The sequence below is a fragment of the Pleurodeles waltl genome, chromosome 3_1, assembly GCF_031143425.1.
Source record: "Pleurodeles waltl isolate 20211129_DDA chromosome 3_1, aPleWal1.hap1.20221129, whole genome shotgun sequence".
Classification (NCBI taxonomy): Eukaryota; Metazoa; Chordata; class Amphibia; order Caudata; family Salamandridae; genus Pleurodeles; species Pleurodeles waltl.
In genome coordinates, this window is record NC_090440.1 from 150,312,614 (window position 1) to 150,337,137 (window position 24,524).

A 24,524-nucleotide genomic window follows, 5' to 3' on the forward strand; every position below is an offset into this window, starting at 1 on the left:
TTTATTAAATAATTTCATGCGATCACTAAATATAAACTTGTGCTTTTGTATAAATATTTTTTTTTCTATATCTTGGGTTTCTCATATTCCCAACGTGAGGGTACTCTGACACCTAGTGGCAAGAGTGAAAACTGCTTTTCAAACCTGTTAGAACTCGGTGTGGACAGGGTCACGCATTCCTCATGGTTTGTGTGTGGCTCTTAGTACATTAATCAACTTTCTAACAGTCAAGACAAAGAATAGCTCTTGTCCGGGGTTTGTAACACACAGAATGTTGAATCTGTATTTCCATATTTCTAAATAGTACCCCTGAGTTTTAGCTGCCACACAATATTCTTTTTCTTTGATATGCTAAGGCACTTCCAAAGCCTGAAATGGAGACCATTTGGAAAGATGTTGGCCGTAAAGGCACTCAGGAAACCACAACACAGAATCAGTGTCCAAACATGTAATATGCCCAAACATCTTGGTATCTGTACATTATTAAATAGTAATACACTTCATAAAAAAACTATTTGGCAATATTGCTTGTATTCAGCTTCAATTTATGTCAGTAGAAAATTTACAGATAGAATAATAAGTGTACTTAAGTGGAATTTTTGTGTGAAGTTGGGTGGCCCAACTAGACTTTTATTCTTCTGAGGTCAGTAAAATGAATACCAGTGAGGCTGGTAAACACAAATATCTGTTATTCACATTTTATTTAGTGCGGTGTACTCATTACATAACATAGCGTTAGATGCAGAAAATGATCAGTAGTAGCCTAACAGAAGACAAAATGATAAATACATGAAACTGTCTACTAGCAAGAGTGATGGGTTAAATCCCATCAGAAATAGAATTTGAAAAGGTTCTGGACACACAGGATTATTTAAAGTGCAAGGGAAAGAGTAAGTTTCAGGTGTACTTGTTTCTGTTGTCTTGCAGCAGCAGGGAGGTGAGAGGAAAAGATAAACATGGCAATCTTAATACCAAACTCATTTGAATTTCAGAAGTTGAGAACTGGCTCTTCTGAGCATAAAACGAGTACTGCAAGATAATAAATACACGCTCCTGACATTTTCCATTTCAAGAAGTACCATTCGTGTTGGTTGAACCCATGATCATTTCTAAACGTGGTCATCTTTTTCATTAAATACTTATCCTTTACTCTCTCTATTCTCACCTCCTTTTTTTCTCTCATTCCATCCTCTCTGTTATTCTCTTCTGGCCTTGTCCATTGCTAATCCCTTCCTATATGTACATTATCTTTCTATCTCTTCTCTTTCTATCTCTTTTTTTCTATCTTTTGCCTCCTTATCTGGCTATGCCCCATCTCTTTTTCCTTTCTCCTCTTGTCTCCTATATCTTCTTTGTAAATTTCAACCATTTCTTTGACTATTCAGAGGCTGTGATGCGCTCTCAAAGTCTTCATGACTTCTGTCATATGCAGCACACATCCAACACGTACAGTGCATTTAGAAGATGGTGCAGACTGAATGTTGCCAAATGTTATCAAGTACAGAAAGATTAAAACTCATGAAATCTGTTCTTGCAATGTTTGGTTAAGGAATGTTGTGCTTGTGGTGATAGTCAGAGTTTGAAGGCTCAAGTTGGAGGTCCCTCATATATGTAAAGTTTCACATAGAAGACATCCCTGTGCTCTTGTTTTAAAACACCACTCATTTGGGCTTCATGGAACCATCCAGTATTGATTCGGCACAGTTGGGTTTCAGTTCCACATTGGCTGGCTTTAGTCAGTAAAGTAAACCAAGGTGTCCTGTGTAATTCGGTTTGTCATTCTACTACTTCACCTTTAAGGCACGCCTGCACCCTGCTCACTATAGGTGTATGAATTTGCCAGAGCATCACAGCTCTCACGTCCATTTCTCTAGCATGATTGTCGTTGCTTTGCATCCAAGCATGAATTTTGATGAAATGAAATCCGTCATGTTCAGAGTGCATTTCCATCAAAAACACTTTAAAAAATCTGTTCTGGAAATCTTACCATGACACCCTTTCGGTATAGCATCCTGCACAAAAGATCATTATCTGCAGTTACTTTGCTGTTTTTTTTGGCCATGGATGAGACAAGCTGTCAAAGCCTATCCACATCCTAGCATAATATGCTCAAGTATGTATTCACTGAGGGTAACCATTGGACTTCTTTGCAGCCCACATTCAGCACAATATGTGAGTGCAATAGTGTGGATTTCACATTGGAACTGCTACATTTGCAGCTCTGTGTCTTTGAAGACATGAGTCACGGTTGGATTTTCACAGTGGTAGAGGATGCCCAGAGAACTGGGGCATGGACTCAGATGTGCGCAGTCCTCATTGAAAGCGGAGCTGGAGACAGGGACCTAAAGGTGAAATCCGTATATCCTTGCAACATATTTAGATACAGTTACAGACTCATTGTGGCCTCACTTCATTACCCACTAGATTGATTTTTCCAGGCCAGGGGACAGAACTGAGGGTGTTGTCAAAACTCCATGAAACAAACAGAGACATGCTCTGGCTTTCCTGCAGTGTGCATCCTTTCCATGGGCCCCCGGGTGATGCAGAGACATATAGGTGATTTCCCTGTACAGCACCTAGGTGATGCATTCAGCAGTGGCACAGACCTCACAGCTACATCATCCACAAGTCCCTCATGCAGCTAGGCTGTTCAGCTTTTTCCAAGCAGGCTTGTCTGTAAGATATTGTTCAATAACCCCCTTCAGCAACAGACAGGGCTCTTCTTGAAAGGCTTCCAAGAGGATTCTTGATCCATACTCAGTCCACAGTCTGCCAGAAGAGTAGAAGCCAGAGTGATTCTAACCCTGAATCACTGCTCCTCTCAAGTGTCCAAATTCTTTCACACATACCCTAATCATGCCAAATAAATATGTTTAAGAGACACGTGCAAACATTTTGATTTGGGGCTGACCCTCTTCCCCACTAAAAAGACAGACAAAAAGGATTGTGCCTTCTGTAGGAATCGTTTTTTCACCACCACCAGTCTTACAAAGGCTGGACAGCAAGTGCTTTCCTGACTTTAGAGCAGTCCACTGGGTTCTAAAGCTATGCAACATGGAGGTGCATTAGTACTCTTGTTGGTGTGTTGGGCTCACTAAAGGAAAAGACTGCACCTGGAAAAAACAACAAAGGCAGTGCAGAACACTCTTGAGAGCCATGCAAGGGACTTTGTGACACAACGTGGACTTTCTCTTTAGCAAAACAAAAATATTTCTCAATAAAGTTCTCTTCAAAAGACTTGGATGTAGCATATTCTGTTCCAGAGCGGGCCCCAGGGGCTCATGTACAAGTGGTGTCAACCTGTTTCCCATGGTCACCACATTTTACTTCTATATGAACCTCATGTACCAACTTAAAAGTGGTTTCTTGATTGTCCTGCAACAGCATCTTCCGCTCCTGAGTGGACTCAACAGATACCTGATTTCTTAGGGTTGCTGCACCTTCACTCTGCTGTATGCCACTGGGCCTCATCTAAAAGCATTTCTAGATTTTCATGTGTCACAGAACCTCTAACCCTGGGTGGATCCCACTTAACCCATATATGAATGGGATAGCTTAATCATGTTATGTAAAAGCATTTCTGCCCGAGTGCACCATGTTAGAACGGTGTCTGTTGTTTTTTAGTGGGTCATGACCTTTCTTAGCCTGGCCTACCAGCCTCCGCCTACTTAAAAAGCACAACAGGGACAGCTCACTTGTCACTCACCATAACAAATAATGATGATAAGGGAAATGTAGGCAAATGTGATTCTGTTTCCCACAGTTTTCTGCTTCATGCCATGGTTAAGCTCTGCCACACATTTACCACATGCATGTTTGGAGCAAGCCTATGAACCTCACACGCTATCCCAAATAGCGTCCAACAGAGACTACAATATGAAACACACACTCTACCAGCCATGCACCAGAACCCAAGGAGATGCTTGCTCAACACCCCAAAAGAACTTTGAGGCGTCATGAGAAGTATAAAGTGGCATACAAACGCTACAATATAACATAGTGCTCAACAAAGCCATTACCAAGGAAAAGTCTGTTGCTGTGGTTATTATCTGGAGACCACGATATTTTGTTGCATAAAGAAACTGTTAGGAAGTCCACTCTGTTAACTGTTTGGCACATAGGAACTGCACCTAAACAATTGTACATTTATTATCATGAGTATGCAATTGGGCAAACTAAGGTAGATTAATTCTAACCAAAGAACACATTTTGAGACTGAACATCTGTTTATAATGTTCTACTCAACTTCACTAATTCATTGTTGTTCTTCACTTAATACAAAGTGTCTATTAAGAGAAAGGCATAGTGCAAGGATTTTTTGAGCCACGGGCAAACATTTTGTATGTCTGTGGACTCGGAAGGGCTATATTTGCAACTTCCTGCTGCAATATGGGACTCTTTAATCCCTGTTCCTGATAGTACAGTAAGACAGTTGTACACCACTTAAGGTGCTTTTGAATAAACATGTTATAGTTGAATACTCACAACAAGTAACATGCCGACATGCATTATTCAGGAAAAGTTATGATTTGTATAGCTATTTGCCTTTAAAATAAAAAAACACTTTAAAATGTGTTCATTGCTTTTTAAACTTTTTCGTCTCATACCCTGTAGCCGTTGCAACACTAACTTTAATTAAAACCTTTTTTTGATGTAACAAATGTATTGTATTGCAATTGCACTTATATAGAGCATACTACCCGTGATGAGGCATTAAGCTGAATTGTGCAGTACTACTGGAAACCAAGGATAGAGGCTGGTTGAGTACATTAAAGGCAGGGCCACTGGAAGTATGCGGCTGTAGAGGGCCAAATTTGGGGCGAGAAAAAGAAAATTATGCAACATAATGCAGCACATTTTGTAGTAGTTTTATTAAATTATTTCATCATGTCTAACCTTGGTTACTCAGCCTGGACATTGGTTGCACCTTATTAGTACTAGGTTAATACCCAAATATTGCACTCAGCAACAAAACGGTGAAAGTCCGGATCTGCAAAGGGCCTTTCACTGTGCGCCAACACATACTGCTGCATTTTTAGTAATCTTTGAACTGTATGAGCTAGAAACACATTTTTTGTTTAAATCTGCAGAATATGTAGCAGATGGTGGATTATGTGGCTAATTTGGCAAATCTATAATTATACGAAAATCGCCGCAGCCACACAATCCCATAATTCCAGTTGCCCTGATTATCGGCTAATATGATTAGCCTTGTGCTTTCAAGGAAGTAATTCCATGCATTTACTTCTGTTTCCTTGAGATAAATTGAAAATAATTAGATTACAGTAGGATCTTTACGGCACCATACAGGTTAATGAAGAGACGAACCGAGGGGCTAAAATGGACTAGATGTGATTGTATTTCAGAGGGAGTTTTTTTTTTTTTTTTTTTTTTTGCAGTTTTATAAAGCGCAAACTCGCCCTGAAGACCACATACATTACACAAGGACACATTCTGTGTTTTTTTTAGGCACATAGGGATTAGGTGATATGCCTAGAATCACAGAATGTCACTCCAAGACTATAACCTGTGCCCCAGATCCATATTCAGCAACTCTGGCTGTTGAAAGGGGTGTTCTTAACACCTTACTTTGTTTTTCCCTTTAATGCAGATTTCACAATTAGGCAGAAAGAACAGGAGCAGCAGGGGGAACGGGGAGACATCAAAGACTTGATTTGATATAAAGAGCAGGTCAGAGCGGCACCATGAGACTTGACATCCTGGTTTCCAGACTCTCCCAGCCCACGGAGACTTAGCCTACCCTATGTCATCTTTCCAACAGCTGTGCTCCCTATGGCTCCACTGTTGGAAAGCTTACTCTGAGGGAGTTGGGGGCGTTGAAGTAAGGACATCAGATCTCTTCCCCTAGTTAGAGTCAAACTAACTCTGATGTTTTTTGTCTGTCATCGCCACCAGAAAAAACTTGGCCATATCAGATAGAGGTAAAGAAAAGCATTGGCAAAGCCCAATAGGTCTCACCTATACAATAGCTGTTGGCTTTGGCAATGTGTTTTTGCCATGTTGTATACCAGTGTGGCTGCTGTTCAGCATGGCTAAATGTTAGTGGCATGGAGTGGGGGAGTAGAGTGTTGTAGGCTGGATTTGTCAGAGTAGGGTGCCGTAGAGGGGAGTGGGGAGAATAAATTGGCGTAGAGGGGAGTAGAGCCCAGTGTCAGAGTGCTGTGAAGTGGGGTTGGATGGAATAGGGCGAAGTGGGTTGGAGTTGACTGAGGAAGTGGGGTGGATTGGAGTAGATTGGGGTGAAATTTGTTGGGATAGAGTGGGTTATATTGCAGTGGGGTGGGTTAAAATGGGTGGACTGGATATGGTGGCTTGGATTGGAGTGGTGAGAATTGAAATGGGGAGTATTGGATTGGGGTGGATTAGATTGGTTTGGAGTGGTGCATTGAAGTGGAGTGATAGGACTAGGGTGAGGTGAGTTGGGATGGGGTCGATAGGATTATAATGGGGTGGTTTGGAGTGGGGCAGATTAGACAGGACTGGAGTGGGGTGGATTGGGCTGGGCTGAAGGGGGTGGATTTGACTGGACTGGAGGGGTGGATTGGAGTGGGGTGGATTGTATTAGATAGGAGTCAGGTGGGGTGGACTGGAGTGGGATGACCTGGATTGGCGTGGTTTGAAGTGGGGGTGGGCGGACTAGAATGGGGTGGATTAGATTGGAGTTGGGTGGGTTGGGTCGGAATGTGGTGTGTTGAATGGGGTGGATTGCATTGAGGTGTGGTGGACTGAGTGGGGTGAAAGGAATTGAGTGGGGTGGATTGGACTGGAGTGGTGTGGGCTGGAATGGGGTGGGTTGGATTGAATTGCATGGGGTGGGCGGATTTGAGTGAGGAAGATTAGATTGCATTGGTGTGGATTGGATTGAGATGGGTGGATTGGGGTGGGGTGGATTGGAGTGGGCTGGGTGGACCGGATTTGTGGGTGGATTGGTTTGAGATGGATTGGATTGAATTCGAGAGGGCTTGATTGGAGTCGGGTGGATTGGGTTGGAGTGGGGTGGATTGGAATTGCACAGATTATTTTGGATTTGTCAGGTGGATTGGAGTGGGCTAGATTGTTTTGTATTGGAGTGGGGCACATTGTTTTGGATTAGAGTGGAGCACATTGTTTTGGATTAGAGTGGAGCACATTGTTTTGGATTAGAGTGGAGCATATTGTTTTGTATTGGAGTGGGGCAGATTGTTTTGGACTGGAGTGGGGCAGTTAGGAGTGGCGAAGAGTGGGCTGAATTGGGGTGGATTGGATTGGACTGGATAGGATTGAAGGGAGGTGGATTGGATTGGGGCGGATTGGATTGGTGTGGGATGGATTGGAGTGGGATGGGGTGGGTTGTGGTGAATTGGAGTGGGATGAATTGGGACAGAGTGGGTGGATTGGGGCGGATTGGATTGGAGTGAAGCAGATTGGAGTAAACTCACATTGTTTTGGATTAGAGTGGAGCATATTGTTTTGTATTGGAGTGTGGCAGATTTGTTTTGGATTGGAGTGTGGTGGGTTGTTTTGGAGTGGAATGGGGTGGATTGTTTTGCAGTGGGGAAGATGAGTTGGTATTGGAGTGGGACATTGTTTTGGGCTAGATTGGATTGGTGTGGGGTGATTGAATTGAAGTGGGGGGGTGTATTGTGGTGGATTGGTGTGGGGTGATTGAATTGAAGTGGGGGGGTGTATTGTGGTGGATTGGTGTGTGGTGAATTGGGATGGAGTGGGACGGACTGAAGTGGGCTAATTGTTTTGGATTGGAGTGGGGTGGATTAGAGTGGGTAAGGTTGTTTTGGATTGGAGTGGGGCAGATTGTTTTGGATTGGAGTGGGGCATATTGGAGTGAGGCAGATTGTTTTGATTTGGAGTGGGATGGATTGGATTGGAGTGGGGTGGGTTGGGAGGATTGGAGTAGAATGGATTGGGGTGAATAGTGTGAATCTGATTGGCCTGGGGTCGATTCAATTGAGTGGGGTGGATTGCTGTGTGGTGAGGTGAGATGGATTGGCATGGTTTGGAGTGGGGCGGATTGAAGAGGGGTGGATTGGGGTCTGCTGCACAATTATGTGTTAGAGCATCATTTCAAAAATTGCACATAAGAAAGAAAAAATGTTGCTTTGTAATATTTAGAGGAAGATAATCCTCATCTTTTGAGAACAGTGCCCACGAGCAAAAAAAAAACAAAAAAACATGAGTGCAAAGTGAGAAAAGAAGACTTGGCAAAATAAAAGAAAGTTAACTAAAGAAAATAAATGTTTGCAATTTTATTTGTTCTGCTGAGCATGTTTGTGCCTTCTGTTTGGAGGGCACTAAAACGTAATAAAAAGAACAAAATAGTTCCTCAGTCATATAGGGAGAAGCGGATGCACACAGAATAAATTGAATCAATCTTTGCTTGGTCCCGGCTCCACTGTGCAGGAACGGATGTGACGTTTGTAGTTCGGTGGTCAGTTAGAAGGCTGCAAAGAAGAAGGGCACTGATGTCAGTAAATGGTAAACAGCAGGCGGGCTCCAAGCCCTTTGTTGTAAACAAGAGAGTCTTGCAAACAAGAAGATTGCACTAGCGCATGCACTCGCAGACTCAACCCGAAAAAATGACCCAAATACTTTGAGAGAAAATTCCCAAGGTTGTTTTGAGGGTCATTAAGGTTTTGTTTTTCAGTGACAAACTACTGCTTTTAGAGTTTGTTCTTGAAAAATAAAGGTTGGTGCACTGCTGCTTGAAAGAGAGTGAGTGCATACCAACAAGCCAACCAATCCCTTTTGAGGAGGTGCCATGACAACTGTACCTCTAAAGGCAAGGAGGTCACCCTTGGGCCAGCAGTGAGCTTTAAATATGACTGGCAGAGTCGGCCAGGATGACGAATGTCCTCCACCACCCTGATAGACAGCAGGCCACCTGCCAAACTTCAAATCAGGTCCCTAGTCTAGTGAGTTAGGAGGGGTTGCAGCAGGAGTTAAGCCATGTTCCGTGGTGAGTGTGCTGTTGTTGACTAGTTTGTTAACAATACCTGTCATTACTCGTCCTCATCCCCTTCCCCAGCAGTTGAGTCTCGCTAACATTAACCACAGTAGGTAGTTGAGAAGAAGTAGTTCACCCAAGTCAGTAAGCGAAAGACTACACTGCAAGAAGCTGAAGTGTCCTGGTTTTTATAAGCCACTGGCATTATGCCACGGCTCACTATTGCCTAGAAGGCATAGAACAATGTAGAGATAAGTTTGAGGACTTAGTGTTCACTGAGTCCCCTCCTCCAGCCACCTGCAGTAGTCCACACTAGTTGGGTCACTCACCTCTGAGCATCATTCTGAAACTCAGAAAGATGTATTTTAGTGTTGACTTGTTGCGGCACAAGTTCATTACCGCTTGAGTACATGCTGTTCTTTCAGCTATACTACATTTGTACAGGGGTGGGAGTGGCACATTCGCTCTCCTCTTCTGGGATTACTATTGTCACAGGTAAGCATCGTGTGAGCAAGAGGCTGATCTAGGACATCCAGGATTCTGTTGGAAAGGCAGCAGTTATACTATTGCAAGCTTCAATCAAAAGCAGATGCCTCATTGTACGCCAAGCTGATGAGCAAACCAAATGGGGTGGTTCTAGCTAGAGGAGCCCTGACCCAGCAAGTCCCCGTATTTGTATGCACCACATGAATTGGTACAGGTTCAGCCACTGCTACCAACTCTGCTATCTTTTTTTGTGGCACACTCAGTACCATCACTTCAGAGACTGTAGCTGTCAGCAAAGCCTTGCAGGTTCAAGCGGAACCCCATGGGCTGGAGAGGGAGGGGCACATGTACAAACAGGCAAACATCCCTACCATCCCCAAGCTGAGCTCACGGGTAGAACAAACAATAACTGGTTGGCTCTGCTCAGGTATGGTGAAACCCTACCAGTAGGCAGTCTCATAGAATCCTGCACCTTTGCACACTTGACTGCATCAATTCTAACAGCGGTTCTGCAGTAGATAAATCAATACTTGCTTTTGTATGCGCAGCAACTGTTCCGATTAATTAATAGCAAACTCTTTTTAGCAAAGGAAACAAAGAAATGTTTTTCTGATTATCATGGCTTGCTTCAAATTCAGCAGTATGTTCCCTTTTTTTTTCTTACAAGCCTGTCTTTAGTAGGTCTTCAAACTGCCTGCAGCAGTCTTCGGTGTGACATTCTAAAGAACTATACGAAACCTGTGAATATACATCACCTCAGAAATAAAAGTGGAATTACGCACACAGCATAATATTAGCAGGCTTATGGGTAATTTGTACCTCACCTCCTAATTTTACAAAATCATTTCTAGAATGAGACAGATGTTTATGCAGCTTTTGAAATTGCTGAGTTAGGGCCCTTTGTTGTAAGAGACAAGTTGCTTCTATCCAGTTTGGTGTCTAAGTTGTCAGTGTGCATAGGCCGTCCTATTGGAATAAGCTATTTTCATAATGAACACATTTGTGTTCAGCCACTGATTCAGGTTCATACGTTGGGTGTGTAGAAGAAAATATTGCATTTGAACTCACTGAATTGTTATTCAGAGATAAGCCAGGTTCTGGCCCATTCTTGTTTAATAGTTAAAATGTGATAAGCTGTGAAGGTAGGTAGTATAGTCAGTTTGTCTTGACTATGAATACATGATGATAGAATGTGCCATGAGAATCCTTTTCTGGGATATATTTTCATGATGTGCGTACCTGTGCAATGTTGCCTGCTGAAGCCAGTTGTAGCACTAAGATCGGCTCTTTTTGTCCCTGCTTTACTGTACTTGTCACAGGTTTACTCCATCATGCTTGAATGCTGTAAACTCCCTGAATATGTGTGCCACCACTGAGTACTAAATTACATGTTGAACAAAAACCTAATTGTCTGTCCCCAGAGAGAACATCCTAAAAACAGCAAAAGCTCTTGTTGAAGACACAAAGCTGTTGGTATCTGGTGCTGCCTCAAGCCAGGACAAGCTCGCCCAAGCAGCTCAGTCGTCAGCCACCACCATCACGCAGCTTGCGGAAGTTGTGAAATTGGGCTCAGCCAGCTTAGGATCAGATGACCCAGAAACCCAGGTTTGTGTGCATCATGTAAAACTATGAAGACCATGCTTTTTTGAAGTTCCCAGTTATTTTCATGTATGTTGAGGCTAAAAGATTGAGCTATACAATTATATCAACAAATATTACGGTAATAATTAAGATAATTATAACGTTACCTTTTCTGAAGGGCACCTTTACATGGATATCTGATGGAGGCTTGACAAAATAGTCTGGAGACCAGTAGTTCTTGAACTAATAAACAAGGTGGAATAGCAGAAGGTGGGCCCAACTAAGCAGCAGTGTGGAAAAGGTTACTCTCCTAAACGGCATGAATTTTGACATCCATGATGTACTGGATAATGTCTTACAAAAATTCTGCTGCCATTCAATTTGATTCATGTACCCGGTGTTAAGCCTTTATATCTGTAAATATATTTACTGAGATCTTGAAAATTGGACCAACCTCACAACATCTAGTGTCTATCTTCCGAAAAAGGCAGCAAAATGGAACATAATAACTAGAGGCTTCTGCCTGCAATGCTGCTTGTGAAATTGTTTTTTGCCAGATTGACCTGTAACCATATTATGGAGTGGGTTTAATGTGAAAACTTATTTCAAGAAAATCAGTACTACAGGTTGGGATTCAGGCCTGGAAAGTCCACATTTGACAATGCAGCGCCATTGGCCATGGAATCAAAGACAAGGGACTGTGTGGTCCAAGCCATCAGACTGTGTGTTTGTTAATTTTTCCTCAAACCTTGACAGGATTAAAATGCAGCTAATTTAGGACAAAATTGCTAATGGGAAGGTCCTGCTTGGGTCATTGGATTTATAAATTAGCTGTACCAGAACACTTAGGCTCAAGATAAACGTTCAGTTTCTGAAAGAGCAGTGTTTAAGTTTTGCATTTGTTACTTAATGCATTAGTGACCTAGCAGGATGTGGGTGAACCAGGATGTTTACTTTCAGGGTTGAGTGGCAGGCATATAAATGGATGCATATAAATGGATGTTTGTACTCTGACCGTGAGGTGATAATTGATCACACACGTATTGTGCATCAGATGCTCTTCATAAATACTTGGGAAAGATGCAACTACAGATATATTTTACCACTATCATGAAATTCAGCAAAAAGACAAACCCTAGAATATTATGAGTTGATGTGATATAATTAAAGTTAGTCACAGAGTTTGATGGCAAGCAAAACTCTCAGGCTCAGGCATTAAAGCTCAATTTAATCTACTGTTTCTTAGAATGATGAAATGTTTTAGAATTTGTCCTTCTATTTTATTTGTAATGTGCATCAGGGCCAGATGCAATCACATATAAACTTTACATCATAACATAAAAAAATCTAAAATAAAATAAACATTTGTAAAATAAAAGAAGTCGTTTGTAAGGGCTCAGCCAAGTTCCTAGATTTTTTTATAGTTTAAACAGATGCTATTTCATCTCTATTTGAGGGTGGCCAAGTTCTGTTTGTTGAATACTTGACAGTAAATCCTTCCATAATTTGGTACCTGCCATCTTCAGCAATTTTCCTCCCAACTTGCAGTATCATTATTTGGGGATTAGCAGATTCCCCTTCTTGCTTAATCCTAGGATTCTGGCTGGTTCATGGTGAGGGAAATAGCCCCAAGGTACTACAGAGCTTTACAGGTGATCGCTTTCCAAATCAGAATGAGGCCTTAATGCTGAATGTGTTTTTATACCGTCAGCTTGTAATTTCTGGCCTGCCTTTTTCAGAAGGCATAAATATATCTCCATGCAGTACTGCAGTCTGGATAATCAGACAGTCTATGCTAGAAGTTTACAGTGAGCAGCAGAGAAGAAAGAGCACATTTGGCACAGCACAAAGGTGGTAGTTTGCACCTCAAGTCGAATCAATGGTTACATGAGCTAAGGATAGCTTTGAGTAAAAAAAGACTCCCAAATTGCAGACCACCTAAGCATGTGATGAGTACGCCTGAAATATGGAAAAAAATCATCTTGGCTGCTGTCTACCCTGTGCATCTTACCGCGCCTATGACTTAATCTTCCAGGCTTAAACTTCAGCCTGGATCTTCTCCTACCCTTTGCAAATATTCTTATGCATGGCTTTTATTCATAATTGCCTCACTTACTGCCATCAAATATTCACTTTGATCCCGTTACACTGAATCTGTACCAGTCAGATTATTACCATTCTCTAAAGGTGAAAAAATGGGGATGTATATAAGCACATCATTATCACTGCTTCTGTTGGATACCACTATTATGCCTTAGAGCCCATTTCCTTGATACTGCTTCCTTCTCTTACATCACAGATAGACAGTGTCTTTGCTTCAGCTTTTCTGCAGATCAGTGGCTCAGTCCAGGTAGTGTTAGGATGAGCAGAGGAGACCATATGACAGAGAGTTTACAGAGGCAGAGCGTCACCACCAGAACCAATACCTGGAGGTTATGGGTAGCTTGGAGCTGTAACTCAATACTTGGTCATGGGAGCATTGACAAGATGATAGCTTCTGCCCTGCCCTGACACGTTCTATTTCTCTTCCCTTCATTGGCTGAGCGTGGTCTGCTGCTTGTGGGCTTATCCAATGCATGGAGAAGCTAGGAACCTGGAAATAGATTTGTGTTGGGAAACCCCTTTTTATACACCCTTATGTGCATTCTATGCTTGTGGATCTGGATTATGTAACATAGTGAGCTATCTGTTGACACATACACAGTGTGCATTTGTTGTAAGATATTGCACCCAAACTGGTTGCTTAGAGCAAGTTTAGACAATCATTTGAAGCATTAACAACAGTCAAGTTGATGTAGTCTTGCCCCAGAACACACACAGACACACAAATGAACCATCCTATACATGCCACGTGCCAAGGAAGTGAATTTCATGAAGATTAGATTATTGCGAATGAATGTGTAGGAAAGCTATGGTAAGTGTAATGAGTGTAGTTAGGGATGAAGAAGTGCTTAGGCTTAGAGCAACTGCAGAATTGTAAACATGCATGCTGTTAAAGTTAAAATTCTACTTGAAGTTGCTGGATATAAAATGTGATGACTATTACTTTGTCACAGTGGTTAATTTGTAAATAAAAATGTGCCAGTGCCTAAAGCAGCTGTTGCATTTAAATGTGCGAGCACAGAATACTGAGACAGCATAATCCTAAAGCCAACTCTGGGTTCTTTAATCCATTTACAATAACTCCCTGACCCTTCAGCTCACTCTTGCAGCTTTCTGCTTTCTTTCTTAGTGACATTTTTCTGTCTTTCTTTGCTCCGTCTTTCCCATTTGTGTCTTTTGCTTGCAGTAATTGCCTGATACAGAAAATGCGTGCCAGCCTCAAAAATTGGTGCCGGTGCCCACCACTGGCTCAAATTAAGCACTGGCTTGTCATAATTTGGTATCTGATGCATAGCTTCTAAAAGCAGGACCCATCTCAGGGCTTTCCATTAAAAATACTTTAAAATTCCTACCGGATGACAAGAAAGGAGCAGGGCAATATTTTTATAAGAGACAGGTTCTCGCCATTAATCTAGGTTTTGGCTGGTTGTTGCAGGTTGCTCTTGTCAGATAGAAGGAATTCTATTTTGGTGTGGTTGAGCTCCAAGTAAATGCTGGACATCCAGATATGGATAAAGTGAAGACAGTGTCTGAGGCATTTGATGTCTGGAGTTGAGGAGATCAAGTAGAGTTTTAGCTCCTTAGCATGTTTATGTATTTTGAAGCTGCTATCAGTGAGTAGAGTTTTAAAGACTCCAAGAAGAGATAACCAATGATGTGGAAAATACATAAACACCAGAAAAGGACAGCTTTTGAGATCTTGGGGTGCCCATATGAACAAACTGCTATCAGTTGTATTGTTTGGAGCAGATCCAGTAAATAATGTTAACAGTGAATTCCATTCTAGACTTCATGTTGTGAAGGAGGTTGAGATGATCAATGGTGGTGAAGGTGACTGAGATGTCGAGCAATATCAAGAGGAAAGGTCGCCTTTATCTGTTGCTAGGTGGGTGTTATCTACGACTGGTAGGGCAGCTGTCTCCTTGGTGCAGTGTGATCCGATGTCTTTTTGGTAGTCGTTCATGAGATGGTTGACAATGATGTGTTCTTGAAGTTGTACCAAGAATTAATTTTTTATCTTGCTGGTGAAGTGAAGCTGAGTGATATTGGCACGTTTATCAGGGTCTAATGTGCGTTTCTTCAGGAGTAGAAGGATCTCGCTGTTCTAGAGAGATTCTGGGAAGTTGCCTTGAGTGAGGGAAGTGGTGATGATTGTGAGTAGGGATGAGAGAGCTTCTTTATAGAGGGCTTTGATGAAACACAAGGGCAAGACCAGGAGGTGGCTACAGGATGTCGGGAAGGTCAGCAAGAGACAAGGATTTGTTAATGATGACCTCTACAGGATGTTATGCGAGGGGTGGAAGCAAGGGAGAAGCAGGCATGATGTTGATTTGCTGTTGGATTTCCCATATTTTATCACTGAGTAAGAGTTTGCTGGCATTGTACTTCTTTTTGGAATGTAGTATAGTATGGTCAGGCAAGGGAAATTGCTGCAGTGATTGATTATCCTGAAGAACATTCTGCTTCTGTTTCTTTGATAGTGTTAGTATAGGACATGGCTTTGGCTGACATTTACTTATGCCCCCCATAATGCACTGCTTATGACCTGACCTATTACATCATTCAACATTTTTAAATTACATCTGTTGGACTTTTGCTTATGCAGGGTCATCCCCAGTCTTTTTGCCTCCTGCCTCCTATTTTTTTCTGACCTGTTGCTGTTGGCTTTTCAACTCTGAGCACTTTACCACTGCTAACCAGTGCTAAAGTGCCTATGCTCTCCGTGTAAAATGTGTACGTAATTGGTTCTCCATGATTGGCATATTTGTTTTACTGTTAAGTCCCTAGTAAAGTGCACTAGAGGTGCCCAGGGCCTGTAAATCAAATGTTACTAGTGGGCCTGCAGCACTGGTTGTGCCACCCACACAAGTAACCCTGTAATCATGTCTCAGACCTGCCGCTGCAGTGTCTGTAAGCGTATTTTTACACTGTAAATTCGACTTGGCAAGTGTACCCACTTGCCAGGCCTTAACCGTCCCTTTTCTTACATGTAAGACACCCCTAAGGTAGGCCCTAGGTAGCCCCAATGGCAGGGTGCAGTGTATGGATAAGGTAGGACATATAGTAATGTGGTTTATATGTCCTGACAGTGAAATACTGCCAATTTCGTTTTTCACTGTTGCAAGGCCTGTCTCTCTCATAGGATAATATGGGGGCTACCTTGAAATATTATTAAAGTGTAGATTCACCTAGAGAGTAGATGGACATGTGGAGTTTGGGGTCCCTGAACTCACAATTAAAAAATACATCTTTTAGTAAAGTTGATTTAAAGATTGTGCGTTTGAAAATGTCACTTTTAGAAAGTGAGCATTTTCTTGCTTAAACCATTCTGTGACTCTGCCTTGTTTGTGGATTCCCTGTCTGGGTCAGTTTGACAGTTGGGTTGTTTTTCACCTCGCACTAGACAGTGACACAAAGGGGGCTGGGGTGTAACCTGCATTTCCTGATTAGCCATCTCTGCTAGGAGGGAGGGGTGGAGTGGTCACTCTCATCTGAAAGGACTGTGCCTGCCTCTGACAATGCCAGCTCCAATCCCCTGCTGTGTGTCTGATGCCTTGCCTGGGCAAGGCAGGATTTCACAAGTAGGTGTGAGTCCCCTTTGAAGAAAGGTGACTTCAAAGACTAAAATGGGTATAAGAAGGGCACCCAAATCTACAGACTTTAGAAACACTTCTGGAACCAAGAGGAACCTCTGCCTGGAGAAGAGCTGATCGCTGAGGAAGAAGTGCTGCCCTGCCTGTGACTGTGCTTTGTGGAGCTTTCCTGCAGTGCTGCTTCTGCCAGAGTAAGAGGGCAAAGACTGGACTTTGTGTGCCTTCCATCTTGTGAAGAAATCTCCAAGGGCTTGAGTTAGAGCTTGCCTCCTGTTGTTTGAAGTCTCAGGGACAGCAAAGACTTCTCTCTGCCAGCACCTGGAGTCTCTGGAGAGACTCCTGCTCTGACAAGTGGTGCCCTATCCAGTCCCTGGGCCCTTGAAAGGAAAGCTGGTGGAAATCCAAGAAAATCGACTTCGGACGACTCCGGACCGACGCCGCTGCTGAATCCGGTAACGCCGCCTGCACCTGACGCCGTGACCTTCGCTGGAACGCGACGCTCTTCGCAGGCCCGACGCCGCTGCAGCCCCACTGAAGTCCGCGGCTCCGTGGAAGTCGCCGCACCCCGTCGTTCACCGACACCACTCGAAGTGCACGGATTCAACGTTTCGCACAGACGCCGCGATTCCCGACTTCACGCTTCGGCTTGTTTTCACTCTTCACCAAAGGTACTGTACTTGGGGGTCTACACGACTCCGTGTCCGGCGCCGCTGGTGTCGGCTTGTTGGGAACAACTCTGTCACGACGCCGTGTTAACATCTCATCGAAGCATTCTTGTTTCTAAGCGCTATTTTTGAGTTTAATCTCTAAAAATTCATAACTTGACTTGTGTATGTCAGATTTTTGTCGTTTTGGTCTTGTTTTGTTTAGATAAATATTTCCTATTTTTCTAAACCGGTGTTGTGTCATTTTGTAGTGTTTTCATTAAGTTACTGTGTGTGTTGGTACAAATACTTTACACCTAGCGCTCTGAAGTTAAGCCTACTGCTCTGCCAAGCTACCAAGGGGGTAAGCAAGGGTTAGCTGAGGGTGATTCTCTTTTACCCTGACTAGAGTGAGGGTCCTTGCTTGAACAGGGGGTAACCTGACTGTCAACCCAAGACCCCATTTCTAACATTGGTGATCAGCGGTTGGGATTTGGATTTGTATTTGTACTTGACATACAGTAATTAAGTGTACACTACTGTTTTGATCTCAGACCACTACGTGACCACATACTACTTGTTTGGTGATCTTTCATTTTTCTCTTAAGGACTCCTTTTTGTTCTACTTCCATGATTTTGCTGATCCCTTGAATGATTCTTTTTACTTCATTGGGAACTTGTTTTCTGCCTTTGGAACTTTGCACTTGTTGCCATCATGTCTCAATCTGGAGATGCAACAGCTGGAGCTGTGTTTGAATTAGGAAAACTGAAGAGGTACTCAGTTGCTCAATTGAAACAGTTCTGTGAAGATCTTGCCTTTCACGTTAAGAGCTCTGCCAGGAAGGGGGAGCTGCAAGAGGCATTGAGGACCTGGGTGACAGCCAAGGAAGCTGGGGGGCACACAGAAGATATAGATGGGAAAGTGCAGAGTCTACACCGTGGTGTATTAGAGGTACCTGTTACACCTGGGGGCAGGTTCTCCAGGAGTGGTAGCGGTAGGTCCTCTAAGGGTCTGACTCCTAAAGATGTGCAGGAAAGACAGGCAGAAAGGGCTCGCCGGTTGGAGGCAGAAAAGTTGAGGATGCAAAGGGAGTACGACAAGTGGGAAAGGGACTTAGAGATAAAAAGGATGATTTATGCTTACAAGCTTAAATTGAAAGAGCTGGAAGTCATGAGGGCTGAGTCCAGCTGGAATGGTGGAAGCAACAATTGTATATCCAGTGCTGCTGAAGAAGTGCACATGCCCAGAGATGTGGTGCCCTACTTGAAGGAGGGAGTTAACACACGCCAGGAGGTTCAGGGGTATGAGGTAGCTCCAGTGATGCACAGGGTCCATGAGGTGGATTGGGGAACTGGCATGGGGAGTCATATTCCTACTAGTGGAAGGGACACTCTACTGACTCTAGGTGAGAGTAACAGGGAGAGGGGTTCCCCACAGGTAGACGTCCTGGTTATGGAGTGTGAAGACATCCCAGAAGAGTGTGGGTTGAGTGTCAGGGACAGTCAGGTACTGTCTCACCAGTCTCAGGAGGGTGATGTGGGGTGCTTTTTCAAAGCAGAGTCACTGGATGGTTGGGTGAAGGGTACTTTGGTTAATTCATGTGAGGGGCTGAGTGATGTAATTGCTGGAGAGCATATGTCTAGTCCTTATTTTCCAGAGCTACGCCAACACCAGGTGGAGTGTGAGTTCTCTGACCCCAGGGAGCTTACAATGGAGGCAGACTTCTGGGTGAGTACCAGAGAGTCTGAAGAGGCATTTGGGGGTGCTCCTGAGAGGAGTGGTCTAGGTAGTTCCCAACCAGGTGAGGTAGGGAAGGATTGTAGTGTCCCAGGTAGGTCCCAGTGTAGTGTAGTGGGGTGGGTGAGGGACCCCATGTCCAGTCTCAGAGAAGAGGGAATGGGGATGGGTTTAGGCTCAAGGTGCCCGAGATCCGGTCCCAGGTCCTGGAGGGTTCCATGAGGGAACACCAGGAGGGGAGCCTAGCCTGTACCATAGGGCCATCTGTTGAGGGAGACCCCACAGTGTCAGGAGAACTTGGGGGGGCGGCTGTAGCCAGCGTCCCACCAGTTCAGGTGTCTGGCAGTACCACTCCTAGTGAGGGTGTGCAGAAGTCCAGACAGAGGGTTGAGAGGGGGTTGTGGACCCCAGTGGAGAACCTGGAGGGTCAGGGGTCAGCTCTGAGAACAGAGCCCCCCAGGAATGACCTTGGTAAGACCATTTCTGGGTTGGGGGGAATCCAGACTCTGTCAGATGGGCAGAGGTCAGGAGACCTGCGCCAGCCAGACTCTTGTGTGGCCCTTGGGGACAGTGTGTCCCTTGAGGGCGGTAAGTGTGCCCCCCTGGAAGTCCTGGTGTGCCAGGCAGTGGTTCAACCGCAGGGTGGTGACTCTGGGTTGAATGATCAGGTTCAGGAGGTAAACTCTGACCTGCTGGGGGGTAAGTGTGCTCCCAAGGAAGCCCTGGTGCGCCAGGCAGTGGTTCAACCGCAGGGTGGTGACCCTGGGTTGGATGACCAGGTTCAGAGGGTAAACTCTGACCTGGTGGGGGGTAGGTATGCCCCCAGGAATTCCTGGGTTGCCAGGCAGTGGTCCAGTCTGTGGGTACAGACCCTGGACTGGAGGATCAGGTGCAGGGGATAAACCCTGACCTGAAGGGGGGGGGGGGCTGTTTGCCCAATCACCCCCCCTGGTGTGATTTCAAGGGGTACTCTCCCTGAGGGGTGGGTGCAGAGCCCTGAGAGTAGGGGAAGGGGAGAGAAAGACTCACCCCTGACCCCAGAGCAATCTAAGGGTACAGACCCTGGATTGGAAGGCCAGGTTCAGGGTGTCCCCCATGACCTGGAGGAAGGGGCTACTGCTAACAGTGCCCCTACCATGTTGTCTTCTGGGGGGGGCACTCCTAATTGGGTGGTTCAGGACCCCAGAAGAGAGGGCAGGGGGAGGGAAGCTTCACCCCTGGCACTGGTCCAACCTGAAGGTACAGACCCCAGGTTGGAGGATCAGTTGCAGGTTAACATCCCTGCACAGGTGGAAGAATTGTGCAGGACTGCTTCTACAAGCACCCTGACAATTTTTTACTCTGGGGGTGCCGCTCCTGGAGGGAGGGTACAGAGCCCCAGAGGGGAGGACCAGGGTCAGGTTATCTTCTCTGACCTGGTGGAAGGGAGAGTGGTCAAAGGGTGTCAGGCACCTGGGGCTACCGCCCCCCACTCTCCACAGTCACAGTGGGTGGAGAGGCCTGAGGTCAGGCTCTCATCCCTGACAGTCATCAGGGGTCACTGTGGCTTGCTGTCCTGGTGGACAGAGTTGCCCCTGGGTGTGGGACGAGAGTCACACCCCAGGGGTGGAGTGGGCAACACCACTGTGTTGGCCCTGGTGGTACTATCTGCCCATTGCAATACATCTGTGAGCAAAGTAAAGTTAGGTGCTGCACAGATGGTGTCTGCAGATGTGGAGAAGGGTTCCCCATGGGTTAGCTTAGTGGGCCCTGAGAGTATGGAAAGAGGGATCCAACTGGAGTCAGGAAGGCGTAGAACTGGAACATGCCCCTGCTGTTGTGGGCCTGGGTCCTTGTTCTATCGCCCCAATCAGGGAAGTACATCAAGGTATTGATTGTTCTCCCCTGGCTTTAGGCTGGTAGGGGGTCGTGTTGGACTTTTGCTTATGCAGGGTCATCCCCAGTCTTGTTGCCTCCTGCCTCCTATTTTTTTCTGACCTGTTGCTGTTGGCTTTTCAACTCTGAGCACTTTACCACTGCTAACCAGTGCTAAAGTGCCTATGCTCTCCGTGTAAAATGTGTACGTAGTTGGTTCTCCATGATTGGCATATTTATTTTACTGTTAAGTCCCTAGTAAAGTGCACTAGAGGTGCCCAGGGCCTGTAAATCAAATGTTACTAGTGGGCCTGCAGCACTGGTTGTGCCACCCACACAAGTAACCCTGTAATCATGTCTCAGACCTGCCGCTGCAGTGTCTGTAAGCGTATTTTTACACTGTAAATTCGACTTGGCAAGTGTACCCACTTGCCAGGCCTAAACCGTCCCTTTTCTTACATGTAAGACACCCCTAAGGTAGGCCCTAGGTAGCCCCAATGGCAGGGTGCAGTGTATGGATAAGGTAGGACATATAGTAATGTGGTTTATATGTCCTGACAGTGAAACACTGCCAATTTTGTTTTTCACTGTTGCAAGACCTGTCTCTCTCATAGGATAATATGGGGGCTACCTTTAAATATGATTAAAGTGTAGATTCCCCTAGAGAGTAGATGGACATGTGGAGTTTGGGGTCCCTGAACTCACAATTAAAAAATACATCTTTTAGTAAAGTTGATTTTAAGATTGTGCGTTTGAAAATGTCACTTTTAGAAAGTGAGCATTTTCTTGCTTAAACCATTCTGTGACTCTGCCTTGTTTGTGGATTCCCTGTCTGGGTCAGTTTGACAGTTGGGTTGTTTTTCACCTCGCACTAGACAGTGACACAAAGGGGGCTGGGGTGTAACCTGCATTTCCTGATTAGCCATCTCTGCTAGGAGGGAGGGGTGGAGTGGTCACTCTCATCTGAAAGGACTGTGCCTGCCTCTGACCATGCCGGCTCCAACCCCCTGTTGTGTGTCTGATGCCTTGCCTAAGCAAGGCAGGATTTCACAAGTAGGTGTGAGTCCCCTTTGAAGAAAGGTGACTTCAAAGACTAAAATGGGTATAAGAAGGGCACCCAAATCTACAGACTTTAGAAACACTTCTGGAACCAAGAGGAACCTCTGCCTGGAGAAGAGCTGATAGCTGAGGAAGAAGTGCTGCCCTGCCTGTGACTGTGCTTTGTGGAGCTTTCCTGCAGTGCTGCTTCTGCCAGAGTAAGAGGGCAAAGACTGGACTTTGTGTACCTTCCATCTTGTGAAGAAATCTCCAAGGGCTTGAGTTAGAGCTTGCCTCCTGTTGTTTGAAGTCTCAGGGACAGCAAAGACTTCTCTCTGCCAGCACCTGGAGTCTCTGGAGAGACTCCTGCTCTGACAAGTGGTGCCCTATCCAGTCCCTGGGCCCTTGAAAGGAAAGCTGGTGGAAATCCAAGAAAATCGACTTCGGACGACTCCGGACCGACGCCGCTGCTGAATCCGGTAACGCCGCCTGCACCTGACGCCGTGACCTTCGCTGGAACGCGACGCTCTTCGCAGGCCCGACGCCGATGCAGCCCCGCTGAAGTCCGCGGCTCCGTGGAAGTCGTCGCACCCCATCGTGACCGACGCCGCTCGAAGTGCACGGATTCAACGTTTCGCACAGACGCCGCGATTCCCGACTTCGCGCATCGGCTTGTTTTCACTCTTCACCAAAGGTACTGTACTTGGGGGTCTACACGACTCCGTGTCCGGCGCCGCTGGTGTCGGCTTGTTGGGAACGACTCCGTCACGATGCCGTGTTAACATCTCATCGAAACATTCTTGTTTCTAAGCGCTATTTTTGAGTTTAATCTCTAAAAATTAATAACTTGACTTGTGTATGTCGGATTTTTGTTGTTTTGGTCTTGTTTTGTTTAGATAAATATTTCCTGTTTTTCTAAACCGGTGTTGTGTCCTTTTGTAGTGTTTTCATTAAGTTACTGTGTGTGTTGGTACAAATACTTTACACCTAGCACTCTGAGGTTAAGCCTACTGCTCTGCCAAGCTACCAAGGGGGTAAGCAGGGGTTAGGTGAGGGTGATTCTCTTTTACCCTGACTAGAGTGAGGGTTCTTGCTTGAACAGGGGGTAACCTGACTGTCAACCCAAGACCCCATTTCTAACAACATCATTGATGACATCACTTGTTATATTTAAAAAACAATATTGTTCAAATTACTAATGAGTACCGCAGTTATGTGAGGTCGGTCATAAAGCAATGCATGGTAGTGGCGCAAGTTCTAGTTAATTGTCTAAACTATAACTGGCATGTCAGTGATTTTTTTAGTGTTAGGTTTTTTCTTGTTTCGTGTGTGCGCATATGTGTAAATTTGCGTTGTGAGCCTAAACTTATGTGACTTAAATCTGACATTAGTGAAATGTTGAACAAAACCTTTGATCACTCAACCAAGCTTTGCCAGATTATACAAGTACCATTTGCAGATCTCCCTAAAATGATGTTGAGACGATTTAGTGCCATCAATTGCATTAAAGCAGACTTTTTTCAGAGACAGTAAACATAAAAAAAGGTAGACTGGGCGTCTTATTCTGACAGGGACTGTAAATCTTGCCCTCCTTCACAAATTTGTGATTGAGCATTCCCACGATCTCAAGAACTCTTACTTTTAAAACTGTCTCTGGAAACTTGACTACTAATTTAGCATGTTTTTTTGTTTTTTTTAATTAACCCAAACTGTTTGTTCTTCACAGGTTCGGCAGGTCTCTGACCATTTATATTACTCTGTTTGTGCCTTTCAAATAGCTCTATATCTATCTTCAAATAAGGCGTCCAAACCCGGACGTGGGATTCCCAGAGGAGGCGGAGGCGTGTCCGGTACAGTTTGATGAAACTTTGCTTTGATCGGCTGTCCACGCCACACCTAATTTTTCCTTAAGTCCTTTGCCATTCCTGCTGCTTCCAGTCTGTTAGAAGTTGGTTTGAGGTTGCCTGTCCAAATAACCCAAATAACTTTTTCCTTTGCTGATGTTGCTAACAGTGCCACTTCCAGTAGATCAATGACCATCAGAAGTCGTAGCCCCAAAATGCCAGGCTGTCTGTTATGTGGCATTGCTGTCTGCATCACCTTTGTGTTTCTTCACCTTTTGCAGTGCAGCACAAATCTTGCAACACTACTTTGATGTGGTTTGTGGTTTAACTAACTCAGGAGGTGATCAAGGAGTTCAAAAACATAGACAAAGTCTTTGAATCATCTAATTATAGCAGATTCACCCAAGATTGTATCTTTTGCATGACAGTTGCTATACCATGCACAATCTCCTCTCATTCACACTGGCATCTGCAACTGATCCCAGTTTAAACTTGTTTGCCATGTGCAGAATATTACCTATATGAGAATAATAGTTAAAGATTGCTTGTGTTGCTGACCAGTTTTAAGCAGAAGTAGAAGGTGGCCAGTACTTTTCCATATTTTCCCAATGTCAATCTGGAATCAATAATTCCCACCTATCTTTCATCTTGCTTAATATGTGCCTGACCACTATTTAAACA

General features: G+C 44.5%; 1 protein-coding gene across 6 annotated transcripts in view; it reads left to right on the forward strand.

Moving 5' to 3' along the window:
- TLN2 (talin 2) overlaps positions 1-24,524 on the forward strand; it is a 1,094,076-nt gene that overhangs the window by 929,062 nt on the left and 140,490 nt on the right. For 4 of the 6 annotated variants that reach the window (XM_069221982.1, XM_069221985.1, XM_069221981.1 and 1 more), the window contains one exon: positions 10,870-11,053. In XM_069221982.1, coding sequence (XP_069078083.1) covers positions 10,870-11,053 — 184 coding nt within the window. Of the gene's footprint in view, positions 1-10,869; positions 11,054-23,777; positions 23,850-24,524 lie in introns of all 6 variants that reach the window. The other 2 variants (XM_069221980.1, XM_069221983.1) reach the window with 1 other exon arrangement.